At 34.4% G+C, this 27,111-nt stretch overlaps 1 protein-coding gene across 1 annotated transcript; it reads right to left on the bottom strand.

The window, feature by feature from the left end:
* Positions 1 to 26,967, bottom strand: LOC123530718 (tRNA N6-adenosine threonylcarbamoyltransferase, mitochondrial-like). Its single transcript, XM_053518127.1, has 9 exons — positions 26,614 to 26,967; positions 17,849 to 17,948; positions 14,727 to 14,821; positions 8,361 to 8,490; positions 3,824 to 4,028; positions 2,857 to 3,005; positions 1,975 to 2,105; positions 553 to 624; positions 1 to 194 (listed from the first exon to the last, which is right to left on the bottom strand). Exons 1-9 carry the CDS (start codon positions 26,847 to 26,849, stop codon positions 119 to 121), a joined length of 1,194 nt encoding a protein of 397 aa, XP_053374102.1. The 5' UTR covers positions 26,850 to 26,967; the 3' UTR covers positions 1 to 118.
* Positions 26,968 to 27,111: the final 144 nt, after the last annotated feature.

The raw sequence follows: 27,111 nt of genomic DNA, 5'->3' as shown, positions 1-27,111 counted from the left end.
TATAAAATAATATCAGTTTATTAATAAATTATACGTCTCTGGCCAAAACACAAATTTCAACATATTAAATTCATTTTTATTGATAGAAAACAATCATAAAATAATTTTCAGAACTTCATCAGAGCAGGTTAATTTTGCGTACTTTAATTGTAGATTTGGCAACATCAGCAGTCAGATCTTCACCAAATGGCCCTCTGCAATATCAAATTTATTTAATTGATTTAACCTTTAATACTGTTATAAAATCTCAGTAACATCTATATGTGTGTGTGTTCGGGTGTATTTCCCAATTACCGAGTGTCTGTATTTCTTTCTATGATTTGTTGTACATTACACTTTGTGGTGTGTTGTGCATTATTCTTGATATCCCATTTGTCCTTAGAAGAAAAACAATGACATGATATGATGGTACATAACTTAAACTAAAAATGCCTAGCAAAAATATTCATTGGCACAACGTTGGAGTGTGGGTTTTAAGTCAGAAACTATGTTAATATATGGCGACTTTTCTGCATTAATGCTGTATAAAGAATTGAGGAAATTACTATTTACTTTGGACTGAAATCAACAGACTGTGGATCTTCAGCAAAACCTCTCCCTGCTAGTAACTTCTCCATACCATTCCTGAAACAAGAATATCAGTGAAATAATAAAGTTCATGCCATTGCATTCTCATATACTATCTCGGTTACAGACTTCTACCACAAAATTATGGTTACAGCCTTCAACAAATTTAAGCATGTATATCTAATCACATTTTATTCCAGATCTTAAGTCCATCAAAATAATGGATGAAAGACATGTGAAAAGTGGTAGTTTTATTTGAGTCATTTTCATATGAACAATATGAATCCATGTTCACATCACTGGTATGCTGGGCAAAACCAGTTTTAAGGATTTTTTTTTTCAATGCACATCAAATGTAGCAAATATTGTCAAAATGTATAACAAAATACTGTAAATGCAGTAAAAATATTCAATTTTGAAGAAATAAATACTTCTTGGGTTTGTTTACATTACTGACCAAAAACAACGAACTGAAAATACCCTTATTTCCAGGTATACGGTTACTTTATTTCCAGTAAGTTCCCTGTACTTTTTTGAACTGTAGGTATCTGACCTCTTACTGCTTAATATAATGGAGATAGTAAAACTGTGTCAAGAGGCTTTTGACAAAACACAAAGCAAAGCAATAATTTGGTAAAGATTTATATTTATCAGGGTTGTTATCAACAAGAATAGTAAATGTAACTATATGCAATATTTCATCTTATTTATGTGTGAAAAATCATTCAGCAAGAAAAAGCTGATGTGCTATGCATATCGTCTCATTGCCAACTACCTATATGCCAAGTTTGAAGTCAATACCTTTACTGGTTATCAAGGTATGCTCTGACAAATTTGATCTTGCTGTGACCTTGACCGTTTACCTACAGACCTAGTTATTATTATTATTATTATTATTATACCAAATTTATACAGCGCCATTTTCATGATCAATTTCACATTCAAAGGTGCTTTACATAGTTCAAATGCAGCCACACAAGGCGCGTAATTCATCCTCTACTAGTACAGACACAGAGCGATCTGACCAGAGGGACAGAGTGAGACAAAGCTCCCACGACAGAGAGATCAGAAATCAGATAAAGGCTTGTCCAGCTAACTTAGCCTAGCTCGCTGCGAATAGACAGCCTGGTTCTTTAATGTGCCCAGTGTATAGCACTGATACAAGCAAGGATTGCCTGGGTTCCTGACCAGTACACCTGCCAGTTACCTGTATGCCAAGTCCAAAGTCAATACCTTGCATAGTTAGTAAGTTATGCTCCGGACATGAAACATGAGGGTCAAATTTGATTTTTGAGCTCAGGAAAACGGCTACGAACAACATAATGTAAGAGCTTGAGTTAGAGTGCTCAAAGCATTAATACTGATACTAGCAGTGTTTCAATATAAACAGAAAGACAAAAACATTACCATGCTATCATGATCCCGTTATCTGTACAAAGATGTGGTGGAGGGCACACCATTCTGCAGTCAAACTTCTCACAGACCTTCTGTAGACCTTGTCTTATAAACTGGTTACAGGCCACACCTCCTGACACAACCTGTTTAATGTACCAACAATTCGAGTTTAAATTTATGAAAATTCTTAAACAAGGAAATGGACAATAAACTTCAGTTATTTATGAAATGAAACATAACTATATTGATGAATCAAAAAAACTTATTCAGTGACCTAATATCAACCTTTATTACATACTCCTTTTTACATTCCAGAAAGTTGCAGTAGAACCAGAAACGTCAATTTTTTTCCATATTGACGTCTGAATTTCATATCGGAAGCGTGACGTCTTAATGCTTGTAGACGTGTTATTTTTTATTTACATCAGTTTTGTCAATTTTTTTCAGGCTATTGAACAAATTCATAAATTTAATATTTATACAGTATTTATATGACTGTGTAGAAACGTATGTAATAAAGATAATTAGCTTTGCACTGAGAAATATGCACTCGTTCTTTAGCGGAAAAACATTGCGCTCCTCAAGCCGCACAATATTTTCAGCTGCAGAACTCGTGCATATTTCTAGATACAAAGCTAATAACCAATAGTCATTTCTGCTAATATTCTGTAGGTGCATGCATGCCAAATTTGTAGTATATAAAAAAATGTTCAATTATTCTCTTGGTGTATGCCTATCCAAGTTCTAGAATATACACTAAATTCCGTCATTCTTTAGATGTAAGCCTAACCAAGTTCTAGAATATACACTAAATTCCGTCATTCTTTAGATGTAAACCTAACAAAGTTCTAGCATAGATAAAAAATTCTATAATTCTCTGGGAAACTAACATACCAGTGCTCTATCACTCTCGGGTAAAAGTCCTTTCAATTCACAATACAAGAATGCTCTTTGTAAAGGTTTGGCTAGGTGTTTTATCACAGCATACTGGAATGAAGCACACATGTCACTGGCATTTGATATCACATGGCTTGCGACAATTCCTATAATGAAATAAGGCATACAAGAAAATGCCATATTCAACTTTTCATAAAGATTATTAATGGCTTAAAAGTCGCAGAGCCATACATTTTATCATGCATAATTCTATAATAAAGTGACATGCAAAATCAGACTGTTTGATCTAAGAGATATTCTGTAACATTCCATGTCAAGTTATCTCAAATAATAATACAGGATTGTGAAAATTGCATTTCTATGTTCTGGAAAGCAGAATTATCATAACTAGACATCAAGATGCACCATTCCTGCAAATTGCTGACTGCACTTCGATGACAACGATATTTTTGCAACCTTTCATTCGTCCACATTACCAACCAACAATGGCTGCTTCTTAGACTGAATTGAAAAATAATCAATAAATGCATATGTATTTTATCAATATCACTAAGTGCTTCATGTACTATTTCCTCCTGTGCAATATTTCTAAGATAACTTTTGATGCCATCTCACCTTGTTTAGTTTATTCCTGCTCAATCAGTCTAAGATAATTATTCTTAATGCCATCTCACCTTGTTTAGTTTATTCCTGCTCAATAAGTCTAAGATAATTATTCTTAATGCCATCTCACCTTGTTTAGTTTATTCCTGCTCAATAAGTCTAAGATAATTATTCTTAATGCCATCTCACCTTGTTTAGTTTATTCCTGCTCAATAAGTCTTTCTTAACGCCATCTCACCTTGTTTAGTTTATTCCTGCTCAATAAGTCTAAGATAATTATTCTTAATGCCATCTCACCTTGTTTACTTTATTCCTGCTCAATAATTCTAAGATAATTTAATGACTTTCAATGTCATGTCACCTTGTTTAGCTTCCTCCTGTTCAATATTTCTAATATAATGACTTTTGATGCCTGAGAATGAGAAATTACAGCTTCTCTGTGCGAAGGAGACGTCAGGAGCTGGTATAGCCTCTATATCACCTTGCTTTGCCATGTGCTCCATCATAGCCCCACCACTCATATCGTAACACTCAGGTAAATTCTTCAGTTTCATTCTCCTTGCAACCTTCAATAAAGAATATGTCTTTTAATATAATATTTCAAAGTCCAAATAGCACCATAACTCCAGAAAAAATACCAATTACTGGATATGAAAGTCTAGATAACATGCACATACTTCATGTTGATAAAGTATACTGGGAACTGTAGATTGAATTGGGTATGACAGATGGAAAGAATGGTGGAAGAAGGTTCATTCTGATGTTTGATTATGGTATTTACTGATGAACATTAATGAACATAATAGATAACAACTGATAAAAATCATGTCATTAAAAAAATTCATGACATTGTCCAGTTTACAGAATTTTAAAAACTTTATAGCATGTGTTGGCAAAAGTCACCTGAATTATCAAAAATACTGCAAAAGCAGAAATTTTTGTGAGGGTTTGATTTTCGCTATATTAGCAAGGCCCTACATCTCACCAAAAGTATTCCTCCCATAAATATTTACAATGTGTATAATTCAAAGTAAAGTTGGATACCATTTTAATAATTTTGTGAATATTAAACCTCACGAACATACTCAAAATTTCAAATTCACAAAATTTTGACCCAGCAAAAATATGTGCTTTTACAGTACAGAAGAATATTCAGGACGTGGTGAAAAGCTTGTTTGAGAGACCAATCTGATTTAGAGGGAATTCATTGAACATTGCCCTATAAGTGTGACTTTGACCTTGAACCTGTTGACCAGGGCTGTGTGTTACTCTACTATCTTAAAGTATTATAGTGGCTTACATTTTGTGTACAGTTTATATTGTAACAGTGCAACTTGCATTAAGAGACCACCTAAGAGAAGGACAAAAAGTGGTCTCAACACAAATGATCTCTTAATTCAAAATAATTTCTTCCTAAAACAACATGAGAAGGAACTGAAAAAGTAGTCTCTTAATGCAAGTGGTCTCTTAATAGATGTGGTCAATTGAGCAAGACATGCATGACTCAAACATAGCTCCAATATACATTTTTATCTGATGGAATAATAAGCAAATTTTAACCGTATTTTAAACATTGAAATGACACAAAAAGTGGAAACTTCTGGGAGAATCAATAGAATGTTAGAAAAAAAAATCATCCATTCTAATGACATAAGAAAATAATTATCAACTCAATTCCTTTTGGTATAATTTCTCTGAAATATATTCCACCACATTTGAAGTAATCTTCTTTATTTCAACTGAGAGTCGCATTTATAATTACAGCCGGTGGCACTTTAATCGGCTCAGTTAGAACTGAATGCTTTAATTTTCTCAACTTATTTTCAGAAACTCTTGAATTCTTATCAAATTGGGCAATTTCTACACAGTTCTGAGCTTATTAAGTGCAGAATAATTATACAAAGAAAGGATTGGTGTGTAGTGATATTAGCATTTCCAGTAATTTAGGGCAAATTAAATCCTCTGCCTTCGAGTAATCTCCAGAGGCAGTTTAATAACAGGCTTAAGGAACTATGCCCACACAATGCTAAGCCACGACAAAAGCTATCGTATACCAATTCCTCATACAAATCAAGTCATTTCTGTCTTTTCATTGTTTATTTTTATTTTTATTTTTTTCTTCTTTTTTTTCATTTAACATCGTTTTTCTACAGTATTTTAGTTATGTAATGTCCAGTGTTCCTGGATTCTGTACCAGTGCAAACCTGTTCTCCGCAAGTAATGCAAACTTCCCCACATGAATCAGAGGTGGAGGACGGATGATTTAAGACACAATATCTTTATCAAATCGCCAAAGAGAACATATGCCCAGACCAGGGATCCAACTAACGACCCTGCGATCTGTAGATCTGCGCTCTCCCTACTGAGCTAAGCGAGTGGGCTGTCTTGTCATTATAAATCTACTGAAGTTGCCTGAACTGTGATTTAGTCATGATAGTTAGTAACTGTTGTAAAACTTCAATATGCTCTGTAATATGGCAAGTACTGACAACTTAACATAACCAATGAGTGTAATGTTGCTTTTCAATGATATCTTTATCTCCTGGATTTTGTTCCAACACCAACTGGTTCTCAGCAAGTAATAACAACTGGTTCTCAGCAAGTAGTAACAAGTGGTTCTCAGAAAGTTATATCAACTGGTTCTCAGCAAGTAATACAAACTGGTTCTCAGCAATACTAACTGGTTTCTCAGCAAGTGTTACCAACTGATTTCTCAGCAAATTAGTGACAACTTGCCAAACAAATCTGAGGTAGATGACAAATTTTTTTTCTCTTAAAACTGTCTTTAGTCGATGATCACAGAAATTATCACCTCTCATAATCATGACCCCACTGACTGATACATTCATGTGCTATTCAAAACTAACTGATCTTGAGGTTATTTTTTTTATTTATTTAATATAAATTTGTAGAAACTGGTACATTGTGGCAGTTTATTTCACTACACATACCTCTCAACCTGTTCAAGGAACTGGCTTCTATTCACTGATTATGTAATAGGGTGTAATATAAGGGTGCATTTATACTGCTTTGCTTTATGAGCTAGCTTTTACAGCGATGTAGTAGAGTGTCCTTCTTAGCTGTGAGAGGTTCGGAGTTTGATTCCCGACAAGGGCTGAAGTATTTCCAGCCTATTATAATAATGAGACTGCGTTTGGAGACCATGTCAATGTAACACCGTCAGTTTCAAAACTGTCCTAGGAAAAAATCATTCAAATGCTGGAGTTTTGAGACATGTGCTGAAACCCATTTTTACAAGCATCAACACAACTGACACACTAAACAAGAGGGCCATGATGGCCCTATATCGCTCACCTGTTATCATTGCACTTGAGGACAAGAAGGTCCTCAGAAAAAATATCTAAGTCCAAAGGACAGGAACAACAAAGGGAAGAAATTTAACCAAAAAGAAAAAAAAATCTTACAAGGTATAGATATGTTAAAATACACCTAAAAATTGGAGGTACCATCCATGTTGTACCACAGAAAACTGGTCTCATGTTTTCCCTACGGCCAATAATAAAAAAAGTTACTAAAAATAAGCTATTTATAGTAACGTAAAAGGGAAGTAATTAAAAAAAATAAATATTTAAGTGGTCAAAAGAAGGATTTGACAAATAAATCTGTTGACATAAATGAAATTTCAGATCAGTATCTTCATTAGTTATGGAGATATAACAATTTTAATTTGAAATAAAGGGAGGTAATTTGACATAAAATCAGTCCATAGTTATCTACCCTGATTGTCTCAGTCCAACTAATAACAATAATGAAATTTCAAATAAGTCCTGTAAGTACTTACTGATATAAATCCATTTTGATTACAATCAGGGGAGGTAATCAGATATAAAATAACTCTGGAACCTATGATTGGATCTGATTTGTCATGGAATCCAAGATTTCTTGTTGTTGAAAGTATTTTGGAAGTTTGTATCAAATAAAACCATAAATGAAGTCTCTATATGGCTGCAAAAGCCAAAATTGCCAATTTTGGAACTTCAAGCGGTCATAACTCTAGAACCCATGATGGAATCTTGCCAGTTAAAGAAAGGAAGCAAGATCTTGTGGTGATACAAGTTGTGTGCAAGTTTGGTTAAAATCAAATCATAAATGAAGCTGCTATTGTGCAGACAAGGTCAAAATAGCTAATTTTGGCCCTTTCAGGGGCCATAACTCTTGAACCCATTATGGGATCTGGCCGGTTCAAGAAAGGAACCGAGATCTTATGGTGACACAAGTTTTGTGCAAGTTTGATTAAATTCAAACCATAAATGAAGCTGCTATTGTGCAGACAAGGTCAAAATAGCTAATTCTGGCCCTTTCAGGGGCCATCACTCTGGAACCCATAATGGAATCTCGCCAGTTCAAGAAAGGAACCGAGACCTTATGGTGATACAAGTTGTGTGCAAGTTTGGTTAAAATAAAATCATAAATGAAGCTGCTATTGTGCAGACAAGGTCAAAATAGCTAATTTTGGCCCTTTCAGGGGCCATAACTCTGGAACCCATAATGGAATCTGGCCAGTTCAAGAAAGGAACTAAGATCTTATGGTGATACAAGTTATGTGCCAGTTTGGTAAAAATCAAATCATAAATAAAGCTGCTATTGTGCAGACAATGTCAAAATAGCTAATTTTGGCCCTTTCAGGGACCATAACTCTGGAACCCATAATGGGATCTGGCCAGTTCAAGAAAGGAACCGTGATCTTATGGTGATACAAGTTGTGTGCAAGTTTGGTTAAAATAAAATCATAAATGAAACCACTATCGTGCAGACAGGAAATTGTTGACGGACAGACGGATGCATGGACGCACGGACACACGACGGACGACGGACGAAGGGTGATCACAAAAGCTCGACTTGTCACTATGTGACAGGTGAGCTAAAAAAACACTAACCTTATCAAAAGCTTCACCAGGTGAGCTATCTAAACTTGTCCCTAGCAACAAGAACTTGTCAATATCCCTAGCAACAGCAAGCAAACAATGACCTCCACTCACTAGAAAAACCAGAAATGGAAAATCTATTCTGAAAAAAAGACCTAGTGAAATTAGACATTCTATAATCTGACAACTAGAAGACACAGTCATGTGGTATCATAAATCTCTATTTCTGTTATTAACCTTTAGCCTGCTGGCGGCAAGTGATTCTGCTTTTGCGACCAATGCAGACCAAGATCAGCCTACACATCTGTGCAGGCTGATCATGGTCTGCACTGTTTGCTATTCAGTCAGTAAATTTTCATTGAACACCCCTTTGAATAGTTAGTGGTACTGCCCAAATTGAATGATGGAACAGTTCATTTTAGAAATAAAGCAGGGTAAAGGTTAATATACAATAAAACACTGATCACTCGAGGTGGCAAAGGGATGATCAAAATGCTCGAGATATCCAGGGATTTCGAGTGATCCAAACATAGAAAATATAAGGAAAATGGTGGGGGACCAATGAACTTCTTGAGTGGGCTTCGAAGCCCTTGCCATTGGGTGCTAAAGCTGGTGGAATTTCAGTGTAGCTTCGAAAAATTTACATGACAGTTCTGTTCCAAATATAACTGAAATTTCCAATAAATCAAGAATGAGCTGGTATCTCTCCAATTTCATGTATCCACGACATTTTCCTACTCTATGTAATCCTTCTCTTATTTCATATTACAACAATATAAACTTGTACTGAATCATCTAGCTCCACAATTACAATATCAGAACATTACTGTTTAATTTTTATCTTATGGCTTTTAGCACTGTTTTTCAATAGTATTTCAGTTACGTAATGGCATCAGTTAATCTAACCACTGCTCCTGAATTCTGTACAAGTACTAACCAGTTCTGTTCTGTGCAAGTAACTGTTAACTTCTCAACATGAATCAGAGGTGAAGGTTGAATGATTTTAGATCAAATCATCATTGAGAACAGACACATCGCACAGATATCAATCTCAAGGCTCCACAATCCATAGATCTGCCCTCTCCCTATTGATCTAAGTCGGCTGGCTCAGTGTTTTATTCTATCTGATTGTATAGAACTAGGTACACAAACAAGAGCTGTCACAGGAGACAGCACGCTCGACTATTTCGATGCTGGATAGTGAAACTGTGCACATCTCAGGAAGCTGGAGCTGTCACTGGAGTGTTAAATTACACCTATGTGGATGAAGATATTGGGCAATGTCAAATGTATTTAGTAGTAACAGAGATAGAGAAGTGTATCGAAACATTAAATAAGTATGAAAGGGACATAACTCATGGAAAATTTCTGCAAATTAAGTAATGCATCATGACATTATATCATATCATATGACTAATAGTATGGAGCAACAATCTGAAGTTTGAATCAAATAAGTGAGATATAACGGAAGTGCATCACAACATGTACCTGAAATTCTAGTAAAAAGGGGGCATAACTCATAGCATTTTGGTGCCAGCATCAAGATCATTTTGACATGATGTGAGTGACAATGTGGAACAATCATTTTAAGTTTGAATAAAATCCATTTAGTAACAACAGAGAAAGAGAGAAAAAGCACCAAAATTTAACTGAAATTCTAAGTACAAAGGGGACATAAGTCACTAAATACTTGTGCCAGAATTATGGACCTTGTGTCATATGGTGAAGATGACAATGTGGAAGAACTTTTTCCAATTTGAATCAAATTCATTAAGTAATTATAACAAAGATAAAGTGAAAGTGCACCAACATTAAATAAGAAATTCTATGTACAAAGGGGGCATAATTCATGAAATATTTGTGCCAGAGCTATGGCTCTTAAGCCATATGATGTGGGTGATGATGTGCTACAACTATTTTAAGTTTGAATCAAATCCATTTTGGTAATAACAAATATAGAGAGTAAGTGCTTCAAAACTTTAAACCAAAATTTTATGTAAAAAGGGGCATAATTAATGAAATATTGGTTCCAGAGTTATGACCCCTTTTTACTATGTGGATTTTATTATTATTATTATTTTTACCGATTTTTTTAAGCGCCCTTTTTTAAAAACACGTTCAAAGGCGCTTTTAACATATAGAAAAAACGCGCCGGGGGCAGGGAGAAATTCATCCCTCAACAGACAGACACAACAATCGACCAGAGGGAAAAAAAGTGAGAAACCCCAAAACAGATAGACAAAATCATTTTAGATTAGGCCTTCCGGCTAACTTAGCCACTCTTTGCGAATAACATTGGTTTTTAAACCCCGGGTATAGCACCAATACATGCAATGATGATTCAAACAAAATTGTTTTAATTTTAATCAAACCCCTTCTGTAATTAAAACAGAGATATAGGAAAATCATCAATTTTTTAACCAAAAATTCTATGTAAAAAGGGGGCAAATTCATGTAATTGGGCCCAGAGTTAGGACTTTGTGCATATGATGGGGTAGATGTGGAACAAACAAATTTTTAATTTAAAAATTTCCAAAAACTGGGAAATACGTTTTAAATTCTAAGTAAAAAGGGGGTGATAAGTCTAAAATATCTTGTGGATTAGGGCCCCTTGTCCAAATGGGGGGATGTGAAAATAACTTTTTTTTAAGTTTGAAGGAAATCCATCAAGTAATTTTTAACAAAAAAGGGAAAAAATTTTTTAAAGGGAAAAGTGCATCTAACTATAACCAAGGGGTTTTGACGTGGAAAGATGTAGACGCGACCCGGGATGAGTGGGGATAGCTCTCCATAATTTTGTAATCGAGTTTTAAAACCTGGACCATTCAAAAAATTTTACTTTTCTGAATCTTAAAAATGAAATTTTTTGTCAAATGCATATAATTTGTACATGTTATTCACAAAGAAACTTAAATGAAATCCTCCAGTTTCCAAAGTATTGAAAGGGAAAATGAAAACCAGGGGAAACTTCCATTCGGAAGTCAACCCCCGGGGTTTTTTTCCCTACTTCCTGAACGGGAAATTTGAACTAAAATAGTAACTTGCTTTTTTTTGGGAAAAAAATCCCCATTTTTTTACTTTTTTTTATTCAAAAGACCCGGTGCATAAGAATATTTATCTTTAATTTAAAGAAATACACCTTTGTAAACTTGAGAATAATCTAAATTTCAAAATTTTAAATTTTTTTTTTAAAAATCCTAAAAAAATTTTTTTTCAACATTGAACTGTTTAAATTTTTGCTCACTATTCATAGTGGAGCCATTGGCCCCCCGCGTCGGCCCGGTGGGGCTCCCGCCCCCCGTTTTTTGGTTAAAAAGTTTTTTGTATTAAGCTGTACTCAGCAACCACTTGTGGGAAGGGATGAAACTTCACACACTTTTTCCTGTGATAACTGATTACACTGACAGTTTCCAAAAACCAAATTTTGTTTTTTTAAAAAAATTTAGCCCCTTTTTTGACTTAGAATTTTTGGTTAAAGGTTTTGTATGTAAGCTGGTATCTCTTATGGATTGACCTTCAACACTTATTACGGTGATAAAACTGACTACATGACGGTTCCAATTTTTTTTTTTTTGGCTTTTTAAAAAAATTATCCCCCTTTTTTTTTTGAATTTTTTGGTTAAGGTTTTTTGAAACGGGGTTTCAGTACTCAAAAAAAGGAAGGGATTAAACTTCACAATTTTTTTTGTTCATGTCTGATCTGACATGCAAAAAGCAGGTCCCAAAACTTATTTTGTTTTTTTAAAAAATTTAAACCCCCTTTTTTCAAAATAGAAATTTTTGGTTAAGTTTTTGTATGAAAGTGGAAAAATTCTCAGTTCCCCAAAGGGAAAAGGGGATTAAAATTTTTTTCACACATTGTTAATGTATGATATGACGGCAGTGCAAGGGGGGTCAATAACTAAAACCCCATTTACAAAACTGCCCCTTTTTCAACTTAAGGTTTTGGGTTTAAATTCTTAATGTAAGCGGGTTCTCATACCCACTAAGGGGAATGGATTGAAATTCACACACTTGCCACTTCAAAGCTGATAAGCACTACATTCCAAAACCCTATTTTGTTTTTTACAAAAATTTAGCCCCTTTTCCGACTTCCGTATTCATCAATCAAAAAGGGTTGAATAGTCAGCGTTGCTGTCCTCCGACAGCTCTCGTTTTAATTTAACTTCCTGATCGAGAAGCTCATTATATAGATTTATATTGAATTGCCTGTCTTTAGCACACAAATATTATTAATACAACACTTTTTAACACTGCCCTGCTTGATGATTTCTAAAACAAAATTTCCAGATGATTCAACACTTACATCTGAAAAATACAAAGATTATACTCGTAGACATGCAGTTTTTGTTTTAAATTTTATGTTGTTTAAAACTTTATGGGCCCAATATAAATTTTAAAAATAGTTGCTTCCTTAAAAAACTTTATACGGAGCGAAAAAAAAAACTGAAAAAAAAAGGATTTTCGTGGAAAAGGGTCATAACATGAAGCAATTCAAGTAAATATTATACATTGTTTCCGATTTGGAAGTAAAGTTTCCTGTTTTGGGAAAATTTGAAATTTAAAAATTATAAAAAAATTAAAAAATTTTGTCACAACATAAAAAATCGAACGGTAGAATTAGATAATGAAACTAAATTTTAATTTAATTTGTCATATTTCACTTAATGACAAAATTGTATACTCTTATGCCCCGGGCCTTTTGACAAGTCAAAAAATGATTTTTTTGCTTCCAGAACGGGAAACAAGTTACTATATTTACTAACAGGTTTAGCTTTCAGGAAGTAGAGCTAGGGAAAAACCATAAATTGATTTCCTGAAGGGGAAGTTTCCCCTACTGATACAGAATTCAATATTCTATCACCAAGCTTACTATCAGTAAAACTTTCTGCATTAAGCATGGAAGATCTGAATTGTTCTATTTCATTTATAGCTTTTTGATAAAGTTTAGGTTTAAAAATTTTTTGGGGCAGATGTTTCCTTTTTCCCCAGCTTTAAAGGGGTTGGAAAAAGGGAAAAAGAAAAAAAGGATTCCAAAGGGGGGTTTTACTTTAAAAAATTTGGGGCCCCCCATGCAAGAACCCAGGTAAAACCACCAACCCTACACAAACAAGCTAGACGGCTTCCTTGTGAGAAAAGAGCTCCATCCTTGCAGATGCTCAAACCCACTGTGGTGAGGGGTAAGTGATCCAGGTCAGTGACCTTAACCACTTGGGCCGTAGAAAAAGAGCAGAAACTTACTTACAAACAACCTTTCTTAAAAAGCATGTGCTTCCTATGGTGTATTAATCTCGGGACCCCGAAAAATTAACAAAACTTAATTAGTAGTATCACCCCAAAAAAATTGACCGCACAAGCTTTACGAAGATCCATCAAAGGTTTTTTAAAGTAATTTAAAGGTTTTTTCTAGATTTTATTGGCAGCCAGTGGAAAAATGTTAACATAGTAATAAGGGCAACAAAGGAGAAAAAGACCAATTTTGGTGATCTCAATCAGGTGGTTTTTCCGAGAGAAATCATTTAAAATTGTTTTTCCCCCCTTTTTTTGTTTGGGAGCCCTAAGTATTTTTTAAAGGGGCCTTCAATAATAAAATTTCAAGAAAACTGACCTTTTTTTACTTCTTCGATAAGACTAAAATCAAAAAAAGTTAATATAATTAAAAAATTCCTTCTTCTTTCAATATAAAATACCTTCCCAGGGTCATGTACCTCAAACCTTTCAGAAAATTTTACTTGAAGGGACAAAGACAAAACAAACATTAAATTTTAGCAACTGAAACACTTAATTACACGAGGTACTACAAATTGGCAGGGTTCAAATCTACTCTGGTGTCAAGGTAAACTGCAACCTTTAAGTAGAATTTGCAGAATATGAAGAAGTATTTTCATCGGTTAAAATAATTATAAATACTGTAACAGATCTCAGTGGAAGGCAAACAATAGCATTATCAAGTATTTGCACTATTTATGCAAGAGATAATAAAATCCATAAGAAAATTCTTTGGAAGTACAGAACACAACATCGTCAGTTTGGCTTTGTTCCGTTTAGCATCATGATCACACTGAACAATTTTAGGTTGTGTCGTGACTTTCCACAATTTGACAGTGCGTACCCCAATTACCCATTAGGGCATCATTTCAGGGACTGGTAGATAGGAACCTGGATAGACCCACCAACCTTCCATAAGCCAGCTGGATGACTTCCACACATCGAGAGAATTCTACACTCCAAGCAAAGTTTTGAACCCACAGCCATGATGGGCAAGTGATTCAAAGACAGCGGCCTTAACCATTGTCATGGAAACCCCTTAAAACACAATCAAACAAAATAGTACTAGTAGCACACTTGGCTTAACTGAGTGTATACATGACACCTTACCTGTGTTCCTGAACCAGTTTCTTTGCATGAGACAGTCCCACATCCAGACATAAACTTAGACCCGGCTTCACTGTGACAGCCACTGCGTCCAGCTCCTACAATGAAAAGATTTTGTAACATACGCATAGAATACAGTATAACCTCTTTTATTTAAACCCTTGTCATACAATACATGCTTAATTCTGTCTTTGCGACCAGTGTAGATCATGATCAGCCTGCACATACGTGCATCTGTGCAGTCTGATCATGATCTGCACTGTTTGCCATTCAGTCAGTATCTTTTTGGTAACTGCCCCTTTTAACAGTTAATGGTAGTGTCCACAATGAAAGATGGACAAGTTCATTGCAGAAAAGCAGTGTTAGGGTTAAACCTTGAAGAGAAATCAGCTCTATACAGAACCTTATATTCTGTTGTTGTTTTTTTTTTTAATTCTAGGCCAACCCCCTCTAAACAGTAAACAAAATTTAAGGCTTCTGACATCAATTGACACTTAACCTATATCCTGCTACATTTCTATAATGGACTTGTCCATGTTTCAATTTGGACAGTACCATTAACTGTTTAAAGGGGTGATAACCTAAAAGAAACTGACTGAATAGTGAACAGTGCAGATCATGATCAGACTGCACAGATATGCAGGCTGATCATGATCTACACTGGCCGTAAAGGCAGAATCAATCGTGTCCAGCATGAAAAGGGTTAATAAAAGTCACCCTGTATTTGTATAAAACAATAGTTAGTTCAAATGATCAAACTGGAATAAAGTGGTAAAATACACAGCCATGCCAAATAGTAAATAAATCTTTCCAAGAATGGTTATTTGAAACTCAACAAGCATACAACAAAGTAAATGTGGGTTGTCACATTACCTTTTAAGTCCATTCTTATCAAATCTTTCAAATTTTAGATATTTTGCTAAACCTAAGAGGGTCATGTCTCCAGATTCAGGTAAAATTTATCAATTATTTCATATATTCTTTTATAGGTTGGTTATATATAGAACACAAATTCCCGGAAACTTAGTCCCCAAAGAATGTTAATGATTTTCATGTCGCCTAAAAAATCTTTATTTACTTAACACTTATTGATGCACGATGGGCGGTTATACGTCGGGCGTAATAATTTCACGAAATTATTTGTCAACGTATTACCACCCAAGTGTATAAATAGTGTTAAAATACAGTTTTGGTATAAATCATTTCGATTCTAATATGCCCTTAATCTAAAACAGTAGATAAAATATAGTAGCGCTCTTTCTTGGTCGCAACAAAAACATTGATGTCACACACTTTAACTTGACGTCATTCTAGCGTAAGAGTGTTTTAACAGAGACAAGCATATTAGAATTAATGGTAATTTTTTCAATTTTGCTCAGACTGAAGAAAAAATTTTGTATCATTTACATAATATTGATAATTATGGATATATTAATACAAAGTCAATCTGCTTTGCATCAAGATTTATGCACTACAAGCGCTCAGAGCGAAACTAGTCTAAGTGTATATAGAAATAGAAGCAGATAGACTAGTTTCGCTCTGAGCCCTCGAGTCTAGTTCTTTTTGCAGCCCACCCGCTTAGCTTAACTGAGAGTGTAGATCTACGGATCGTTGGGTCAAAAGTTTGATCCCCAGGCAAAGTGTATGTATGTTCTCTGTGACGATTTGATGAAAGACATTGTGTCTGAAACCATTCTTTCTCCACCCCTGATTCATATGGAGAAGTTGGCAGTTACTTGCGGAGAACACTGTTTGCATATTGGTGCAGAATCCAAGAACACTGGTTAGGTTAACTGCAAGCTGTTACATAACTGAAATCCTGTAGAAAAACCGTGTTAAACCCAAAACAAACTAATTCTTTTGTGGAATAATACTGCTCTCCTAAAGTCATGCAATATTTCCGCTGCAGAACCAGCTTATTTCCAGTTCAGCTTTAAAAGAAAGCAATGCCCTTCTTTTACAGTAGTTGGTATATACTCAACAAGCATGGCTGTCAATTCCATAGATGATTAAATTACCACAAGTAGATAATTTATCAAGTATCTCTGTAAGTAAGACATTTTTCCCACTTGTGATGTAAGATGAGATGCTGTTGCACTGTATGTCCAGACAGATTATTCTGACTAAACTGCAATCAGACGTTTCATAATCAACTTAGTGGTTTTCTCACTGAACATTGCCTTTGCACTTGACATTTTATCTGGTGGTGGTGCAGTATGTTAAGAGTGTAATCATGCTCTACTTGACAGACATTAAACTGTATTCGTACATAAAGATTTTATATTTGGACAATATTAAGTCACAAAAACTTAAAAATTATATGCTACATATACATGAACCAGTACTGACCTAACTGACGTTTGTTGCCGAATGTCAAAATTACTTGGAACCTAAGCACCATCCAATGAAATGAGTTCATAAAAAAGTAGTTCATTAACGTCTGACAGAGATTCGTTCCTTCAAAAACTTCAGATGTTTTGGAATTTCTCAACACTTTTACAAAATTTGAAAAAATCACTTTTAGACACAGTAAATCAAGAAAAATCTGCTGATAAATGCAACAAAAAATGGGCCCTGATAACTTACATGTACATAGTATTACATTTTCAGAATGTACTTGGAAACCATTTATATTTATGTGGAAATAATTTTTTGTGGATTTTGTGGTTGTGTCAATCCATGAAACTTAACCCTAACAAATTATTAAACTTACATTTCTTTTTATTTTCAAGGTTGAAATCCATAAATTCATATCCAAATGAAATAATCATAAAGTAAAAACAAAAAAAACAACAAAAAACAAGAAATTTTATGTTCACGAAATTAAATAATTTCACAGTATTGTAGATATAGCCTTGATTACAAAGAATTTCTAAATAGCCTGGCAAGCTTCGCTCTTAAAAAATTTTAGTAGCCAAACTTAAATTTTCTTGTAACCCCCAAGTCAGTCTATGGACACAATATTTCTGAAATCCTAAAATAATACATGTCAACAGTGTATGATGATGATCAATCTATCAATTAACTTCTGAATTGACCAACCATGTCAACCTACAGAAACTGATCCCATACTGATATAGTTTCTAACACTGCCATCCCTAACTACAGTATGATATTACATGTACCTTCACTTTGATGTTTGCTTGATCAAGTGCATCTTGAACGACCCTCTCTATATGAGCTCTATGTATTGTTTTCGCATGTGATGGAAGTACCCCGCCTAACCTGAAACAATTAATAATATTAACCCTTAACCTGCTAAATTTCTACAATAAACGTGTCCATCTTTCAATTTGGACAGTACTATCAACTGTTAAAAGCGATGATTACAAAAAAATTATGACTGAATAGCGAAAAGTGCAGATCTTGATCAAGACTGCTTGTATGTGCAGGCTGATCATGATCTACACTGGTCTCAAAGGCAGAATCAATCCTGTTCAGCATGATAAGGATTAAAATCATACTTTTTCATATTGCCTCATGAAGTTACTTCAGACAGAAAATATTTAATGTCAAGAGGACAGCAACAATCAAATATTCAACAGATTGTCACTAAAGGAAATTAAATGAATGAATACAAAATTTGAAAAAGGGGCATCACTTTGTAAAAAAATACAGAACAAAGTTACGGAACCTGAGCACTACATGTCAGATCATAACAGTGTACAAGTAGGTGAAGTTTCAATCCTTCCCCTTTTGTGGATACTAAGATAGCGACGTCCCAGAAATATAAGGTCGTAACTGTTACTTACAACCTTATATGAACTATACATTTTCGGAAACTGCATTGAAAGGGATATAACTTGAACATTAAATCATAATTGTGTGACCCTGTTTATTGAGCCAAAAATACCTTTTTGTTAATAATATAAGGTAGTATTTGTTACTTAGTTATCCCAGTTTTCAGTAGGATTTAGAAATATGTACTGAAAAAAAAGGTTGCATTTGCCACTTACAACCAAAAAAGTTTTATGATTGTGTATTACATGATTTTTGGTTGCGGGTTTATCCTGCTACCAAAGTTAAAGTGTATTTCTGACAATCATAGCATCTTTATTTTATTCCAAATCACATCCAAAGGATGTTCATGTGTTACACAAAATAGTCCCATTCATAAACAGTGCAGATGAATTATCAATGAACAAGCAGTTCTTATTCAACCTATATCCACTCACGCTGACCATTTAGATTTTATAAGATCTATCAATGATAAGGTATTCCAGCCCATGGTTGCATCACAAGCTGGGTCAAGCAGAGTTCATCTTAGATATGAGGCACATTAAATTTGTATTTGTATCTCATTCATGTATATTCATAGACTGGCATTTAAACAGAAAATAAATCTATCAAAAACCCGCAACCATCAGACAATTCAAGGCTTTGATTGATTCAGCAATTGTATAGTAAATGGATCACTAACAGATATGACTTTTCATTACTGAGCTTTTAACATGGATACGAACAATTTTTGTAATTTAAGACATCTATGAAAGAAAATATTCTGTGACAGCTTTATTCATTATTCAGTTTCCTCTAAAGTGCTGTATTTCACTAAATACGACCTTTTTTTCTGGGATGTCGATATAAGCAATACATGCATTTAGCTTAACAAAGCTGAGCATTTAGCTTAACAAAGCTGAAAAGGGGCATATTAGTTTGTAGAAATGTACAATAAAGTTATGCAACTTGTGCACTGCAAGTCACATTATCACAGTGAAAAAATGTGTGATACTAGCTTACATACACAAATCAACCAAATATGGATGCTGACACTGGTGCATGGGCTTTTTTTAATGCAATAGATACCTATTTTTAGAACAGTCTAGCTTAAGATAAAACAGAATTTTAAATAAAAGATTTAAGAAAACTGCAAATTGTGTCTATTTGTAACATAATCTAAGGATGCTTTGCCTTTTTAAATTAGGTACATAAGATTTCTCAGTAAAGACATCATTCTAACATATCAGATGTCTACTTAGGTATTTTGTCAACCTCTGATGATTGCAAATGCACAGACATTTGAAATACTGTACTGTCTAGTGTTTTAAAGTACAGTAGTCTGATTTTGAAGAAAAACGAAAATATGCAAATTACTGACAACAACATCCTCCTACCAATGCTCTATCAGAGCAATAGTTACAGCGCAAGTGATATTAGCCGAACCCACATAATAAAGCAGTAAATTAAGCGTTGATAAATCTACCCAGCCCTCTCATGGCTTTTAAGGCCATGCCAAATTGACTTGTTACAGTAGTTCTTTGGATTGACCTCATAAAAAATTTCATCTTTAAAAAAAAATTCACACGTTTTCATTAACAGAACAAAAATGGAAAAATAATGTGACTGATCAATAATGATTGTACGGCTATCAATAACAGCAAAATCATTTGCAAATGGATATCAAACATGAATTTTAACTTGAAATGAAAAATCACATGGCCCTCTATTGGGGTTTGGGCTAACATCAGATTTTAAAGCAGTTAACTAAAGACTTGAAAAGTCGTGATAACACTATTATACACTCCTTTCACATTCTTTCAGAGCATAACATTCAGTAGATTATCATAATTTTACAAAAATGATCAATTTATATACATAACCTTATCAAGAAGTATAAAACCACCTCATAGCTTAAAACTGCAACAATGACTACATTTTCTTACAGCCAAGTGGTTAGAGTTAGTTGATTTTGAATCAGTTTCACTTGCCCATCACTGTGTTGATTTGAAAAAAAAATTCTCATATGTCAGAAAAAATATAATTCTGTTTAGATGGGTTTTTTTTTTAATATATCCTAAAGTAACAAATAACTTGTAGATAATACAAGTATGCCCATGGGCAGAATGTCGAGTCGGCCAGCTGTCAAGTGTGACCTTGACCTAGACCCAGGGTCCTGGTTCTTGTGCAATTCACACTCTGTCTCATAATGGTGAACATTAATTCCAAGTTACATCAAAATCCCACCATGCATGAAAAAGAAATGCTCTGGACAAATTTCAATTTGACCTTTGACCACCAACTGTGACCTTGACCTTTAAGACAGGAACATGGGGTTTGGGCATGACACACCTTCTCATTGAGGTAAACATTCATGCCAAATATAAACAAGATTGGTCCATGCATGTCAAAGTTATGGTCTGGACAAAATCGGACGGATGCACGGACGGACACCTGCTCGGACGCACACACACCGATGGGTCAGTGCAACACGGTCGTAACTCATTTTTTGAAAACTTTACAGGAGAAGCAAAAAATATTTTTGTATTCAAATGATGTAATGAAAAACAATACAATCTATATTATTTTTATCAAATAAAAACAATAACTACAATACTATGGGAAAAATGTCCAAAAAATGTTCACTGAGAAGTTATTTGAAAGTTTTCCAGTTACGACCATGTTGCGCTGAAATGTGTAGAAATTTTGTCAAAAACTTAGTGCAACAAGGTCGTAACTAAATGATAACAAATAATTTATTGGAGATAATTCATAACAGAGATGTTTATTCAAAAGACTATTAAATCAATATTTTTAAGCATATCCATTTATCTTTTTCTGTACTTTCAATGACTTGTTTTACTCGCAAAAATGTCCAAAAAATCATATAATATGTAGAAATAAAAATGTACTACTACAAAAACACATTTTAAATTATTTAAAAGTATTTTACAGTAAAAAGACAATAAGAGCTTGACTTGGTCCAAGATATTTGCATAGTTTACTGAATGTAGGCACTGAGAGTTTTAGTATTCAATGTTGTTTCGGTATTATACAGTAAATGGACATTATAAGAGGTTGACTGATCAAAGGTACTTGAATATTTTACTGAATTTAGGCACTGGGAGCCTTTATGGTCAAACTTATTTCATTATTTTACAGTAAAAGGACAACAGAAACTTGACTGGTCCAAAATATTTACATATTTTACTGAATATAGGTTCTGAGAGCTTTTATGGTCGAAGTTATTTCAGTATTTTACAGTCACTGTAAATGGACAATAAGTGCTTGACTGGTCCAAGGTACTTGAATATTTTACAGTATGTAGACACCGAGTGTCTTTAAAGTACAAGATATTTGCATATTTTATAGAATATAGGCAATATGAGCCTTTAAGGTCTAAGGTATTTGAATATGTCTGTGTTTAGTTATTAGATTTTCATCAAGAAATATGCACCGGTTCTGCAGCATAAATAATGCATGCAACAGGAGCACAATACTATTCTGCAAAAGAACATGAGCATGCTTCTTGATACAAGTCTAAAAGTCTTTTTATTACATAAAAATCTGCACTTAAACAATTATCAATGGTATAAATTTGCTCTTTAGCTTGAGTAAAACTGAAAATGTTGTAATTAAAGAACAATGTCATGATAAACACAGCAACACAGTCACATGAAACTAACATCAAAAATGATGCCATACACCTGATGTAAAATTTGAATGTCAGTATGGTCTGTTCCTGGAAAATTTTGTAATATATGTATGAAATGGCAGCCTCTGATTCATATTTTTTGTCTAAATTTTCAGGTATTAAGAGGGTCCCCACCTCCTGTTGGGTTGGTCAGGGGAGTCTCCCTCTGGAATATAGGTATAAAATGGAAGCCTTTAGTGCCTTTCGGGTCACAACTTTGAGGTACATGATGGGATACCTCCCTCCTGTTAAGGGGGTCAGGTGAATCTCTCCCTGGATTTTCTTTTTTAATATAGGTATGAAATGGTGGCCTCAGGTGCAATTGGGTTTAAATGTAAAGGTAGAGAAGGGGATATAAAGGTAGAGAAGGCCTGGTTCAGAGGGTTTCCCACCAGAAATATTTTAAACATAGTTATGAAATACTGGCTTCTTGTGCATTTTTGGGTCTGAATTTTGAGGTACAAGAAATTAGCCCTCCCTCCTGTTAGTGAGACTCAAGTGAGGAGAGAGGGGAGGGGCTCTCCCCTGGAAATTTCTGTAATTTAGGTATGTAATGGTTGCCTCTTGTGCATTTCTGGGTCTAAATTTTGAAGTACAGGAGGGGATAACTCCTTCCTGTTTGGTATAATACCTCCTTCCTATTTGGGGAGTGGGAAAAGGTCTCCTCTGGAAGTTTTTGAAATTTAGGTATGAAACTAGAGCTACTTTTGAGAAAAGCGCATGTCTCCAACAACTGCCAAATCATCTGAGTAGTAGTATAAGATCGGACAAGAAAAGTGTAAACCCTACACCCTATATATTCTTAATTCCCAATCAGACTTCCAGTGCTTTGATTATCAAAAACAACCCAATCAGACTTTCAGAGCTTTGATACAACCTAATCAGACTTCCAGTGCTTTGATTATCAAATACAATCCAATCAGACTTTCAGTGCTTTGTTTATCAAAAACCAATGTTTCAAGGGCCATACTTCCAAAGTGCCTGGGCTGATTTGGCTAGTTATCAAACTTGGCTGAGGACTTATTGGCAAACACATTTTTTTTCAAGTTTGGGGAAGATCGGATGAGAACTGTCCGACTTAAAAAGAGTGTGGACAAGATTTGTGATAGACGGACGGATGGACAGACAGGAGTAAATCAATATGTCTCCCACCACACAGGGGTGTGGCAGACATATTGGCCTCAAGTGCATTTTTCCGTCTATATGTTGTGATATAGGAGGGGATACTTCCCTCCTGTTATGGGCTTGGGAGCATCTCCCCTCCTGGAAATTTTGAAATGCAGGCATGAAATGGTGGCCTCTGGTGCAGTTTTGGGTCTATATATTGAGAAAGATTATTTTGTTTGCATGCAACTTCGATGAGTTTAAGTCACTGGGGGGTATAGGGGGAGCACGGGCCATGGCCCTTGATCAGCCAGGCCTTTATGTTGGTGTTTTGCAACATAAAAATCAAGTAAATCCTTCATTAAATTTAAATGTAAATGCTGGTCAATTCATTTATGTTTTAGTGGTTTAATGACTTATACAAATATTCGATATACCCAACAAAATCTTCTGTATATCCAAATAAAACTTATCGGAATACGAGCTTTACAAGCAGAACTCATGCTTCACTTATAGCACAGAAAAATTTCCACCTTTAATAATACCATTTTGTATTTTGCACAATTCATGGAAATATGCATACAAAAAGGAAAAATGTTATTTCATTGTTATCCTTTCACAGTTTTACATGAAACTTGCATAAAGGAAAGTTTATTTAATAATTACAAGTATAAAAAGGTGCCTTTTTTCCTCTTAAAATTAAGTCAAGACATTATGAATAGGGCTTCTGATGCTAAAAAAAATTGAATTTGGAAGACGTTTTGCTGAGAAATAGTTAACAGAGTATTTTTTTAACAGAGTAAGTGTTTTGGTAAAATCCTAAACATGTTGGTCAATAAATTCTTAACACCACTTTACATTGATAAAATATGGTAACAATATTAATTTTGTAGTATTATAAATACCATTTTCTAAGTTGTTTAAAAACAAAAATAATCATTATTTATCATTTAACCATTGTAATATGTTACACTTTGTGAGTTACAACCATGTTGCACAGAAATTTCAAAGTGAAATAGCATACTAACTCTGTGCAACAAAGACGTATTTTGAGTTACGACCATGTTGCACTGACTGAAAGTGTCTTCCTGAGATACAACCTTTTGACAATTTTACTTTTTTCACTTTAATTTTAAGAATGTGATTTAGATATTTTAACAAGTGATGTTTTTATGTTAAATAAGGCAAATTATGTAAAAAAAGTGTATTTGGTAAAAAAATCAAGTTACGACCATGTTGCACTGACCCATCGACACGCACCGACTAAGTCGAGCTCACCACAAGCGGGCTTTGACAAAAACTGTTTGTTAGGAAAGAATAATGTGCATTTGAATATTCAACCTAACATTCCTTCAATATACCTTGACTGGTGAAATGGGCTGAAATGGGCTTCATGTGTATCCAAGACAGTCTATTAAAGACCTGAAAGAATTTGTGCAGATTTGACACTGGACTCAATTAGTAAGAGCAGAATTATTGCTCTTGCATCTGACACATCTGACAAAGTACAAAATAATTTTTGTAATAGAATAGTTGCCATATTTTTAAGAGTAACAAGTACTCTATGGAGTTCGTTAGTAATAAAATCTGTAAAAAGATCCTTTGGAAACAAACAATTTGCAACCAAGAATAATAATAGCAGACTCGGTTTGATCGAGTCTGTTCATTTAAGACTTGCGAGTTTAGTCATTCCTGTTGACTTTAAAATAACCTAAAAGTAAAACATAAAATTAAACAAGGAAAAACAAATGATCTTTACACATACCATAATTTCAGCCACTATTTTGAGGACTAACATTATTTTTGCTGATTTCATACACTCAGTCTGTAAATTTAAACAGTGGAACTTTGTTCGCCCGAACTTGAAGGAACCAGCAAACTTTGTGCTAGTTATCGGTATACCTGTATTTCGAGCCATTGAATAAAATCTACTATACTATAGGCCTTTGCCTGGAGCTGATAATGAGCTCCAGCGAAGGATAGTGTTTGAATTATCTGAGTTCAAGCGGACAAAATTTGGCTTTATATTGAAAAATCAGTAAATTTATCAATTTTTATGCTCCCCAAAGGGCGAGCATATAGTTGCCGCTTAGTCCATCCTTCACACTATTGTCTGTCTGGAGTATAACTTGAAAAGTATTAACGGCATTTGATTGAAACTTCACATAATCATAGAGGCCATTGAGACAAAGTGCAGTGTCAAAGAATCATAACTCTATCTTACCTAGTTTTTAAATTATTTCCCTTTATTATATATATACAAAATACCGGTAAGGCTTGGTCCGGAGCATTACTTGAAAAGTATTAATGGCATTTCATTGAAACTTCACAAAATGATAGAGGCCATTGAGACAAAAGGCAGGGTCAAAGAACCATAACTCTACTTTACCTAGTTTTTGAATTATCTCCCTTTATTATACAAAATAAGGCTTGTCCGGAGCATTGCTTGAAAAGTATTAATGGCATTTCATTGAAACTTCACAAAATGATAGACGCAAAAATTACACTTCATTATATGTCCCTTGCTTTAATTATCTCCCTTTATTCAATTTTCCTCTTTTTATTATCTCCCTTTTTTATGTTTCTAATACGTTATTCCCCATATTGGGATAAGCACAAGCATCGGGGAGCATCGTTCAGTTTTATCGATTCCTTGTTACTGACTATCTGTAAATATGCCACTTTCATTGACCAACTATCTGTAAATATGCCACATTCATTGACCTGTTTCTGTTAAGAGTTTTTTGGTTTTTTTGAAACGTGTCATTAAGATACTAAAAATCAAGGAGCCATGATGGCCCTAGATCAGTCACCAGTCCTGAGTTTCAGAGCTTAAACAACATAAATTTCATATTATATTTCATAGGGACAGCAGCAGTCAAATGTTATCTGGCTGTTATTAAAAGGCAAAGGCTATCGGCATGATGGTTGAACCAATAATTTTCTTTATCCACACAACTGACGTACCGATTATTTTCACTCTTCGCACGATGTTTTGTTATTCCCACGATGATCATGCCTTGGAAGTAGTGCTACTCCTTTACTAATATGAAAAGTAAGAAACACGTACAACATTATGGTATAATCATAAATCAACTACTTACGCCATGCAGGTATAAGTTTTCGGTGCATTCTTTTTATTTATTTGTTCTACAATAATGAATAAATAAATGGTATGTAATTTTATCATGATGCCATTAGTCTTTTTACTATGATATAACTTACGCCAAAAATAGAAATGATTCCGAAACACTTGTCGTGCAGATAAGGATACCAATCGGCACGTCCGTCATGCCGATAGACACTTTCGTAGTTAAAATGTACGTCCTACTAATCAGGACTATGAAAGCTCTGACCTCACCAGGTCAAACTTACGCAACAGAAATAGACGTTTGTGAATGAAGTGCATTTCCAAGGATATTTCCACATTCATCTACAACTGCAGCACCAGTATCATCACAGCTCGTCTCTATCCCTAACACTCTTTTGGAAATTTTGGATGAAACTGAATACTGCTGCAATGTTTCCAGTTTTGAAAGCCTTTGCAAAGGTGTCAGTTTTCGCTTGCAATGTCGAAGTACGGAATATGTACAATTACTGAGAATTAGCATACTGAATTAAACCAAATGTTCTATAATGAGCTTAAAAATACAAATAAATAAAAGTAATTAAATTCTCATGTTTTTCTCCATGGGCGCAGACATATTGGATTTTACCCACAATACAAAGTATAAAATATGAGCGGATTTCGGATTTGACATAAAATAAAGCAATATAACAAATTACATGCAAAAATTGGGCATTTGAAAGAGTAAAAACGTTAGTACATTCAATTATGGTAAAACTTAAATAAGAACTGAGAAATTTATGAAA

This window comes from Mercenaria mercenaria, chromosome 11, assembly GCF_021730395.1.
Source record: "Mercenaria mercenaria strain notata chromosome 11, MADL_Memer_1, whole genome shotgun sequence".
In the NCBI taxonomy this organism is placed as follows: domain Eukaryota; kingdom Metazoa; phylum Mollusca; class Bivalvia; order Venerida; family Veneridae; genus Mercenaria; species Mercenaria mercenaria.
The sequence above is the reverse complement of the archived record's forward strand: the minus strand, read 5'-3'. Positions and strand labels throughout refer to the sequence as shown.

Bases quoted from the DNA above. Each gene is read 5' to 3' on its own strand.
- LOC123530718 (XM_053518127.1), bottom strand. From the start codon at position 26,849: ATGCTAATTCTCAGTAATTGTACATATTCCGTACTTCGACATTGCAAG. The intron at 3,006-3,823 runs GTGACATGACAT...ATTTCATTATAG, and splicing joins ACAGGAGGAAGCTAAACAAG to GAATTGTCGCAAGCCATGTG. The intron at 195-552 runs GTAAATAGTAAT...TTGATATTGCAG, and splicing joins TCTGTTGATTTCAGTCCAAA to AGGGCCATTTGGTGAAGATC.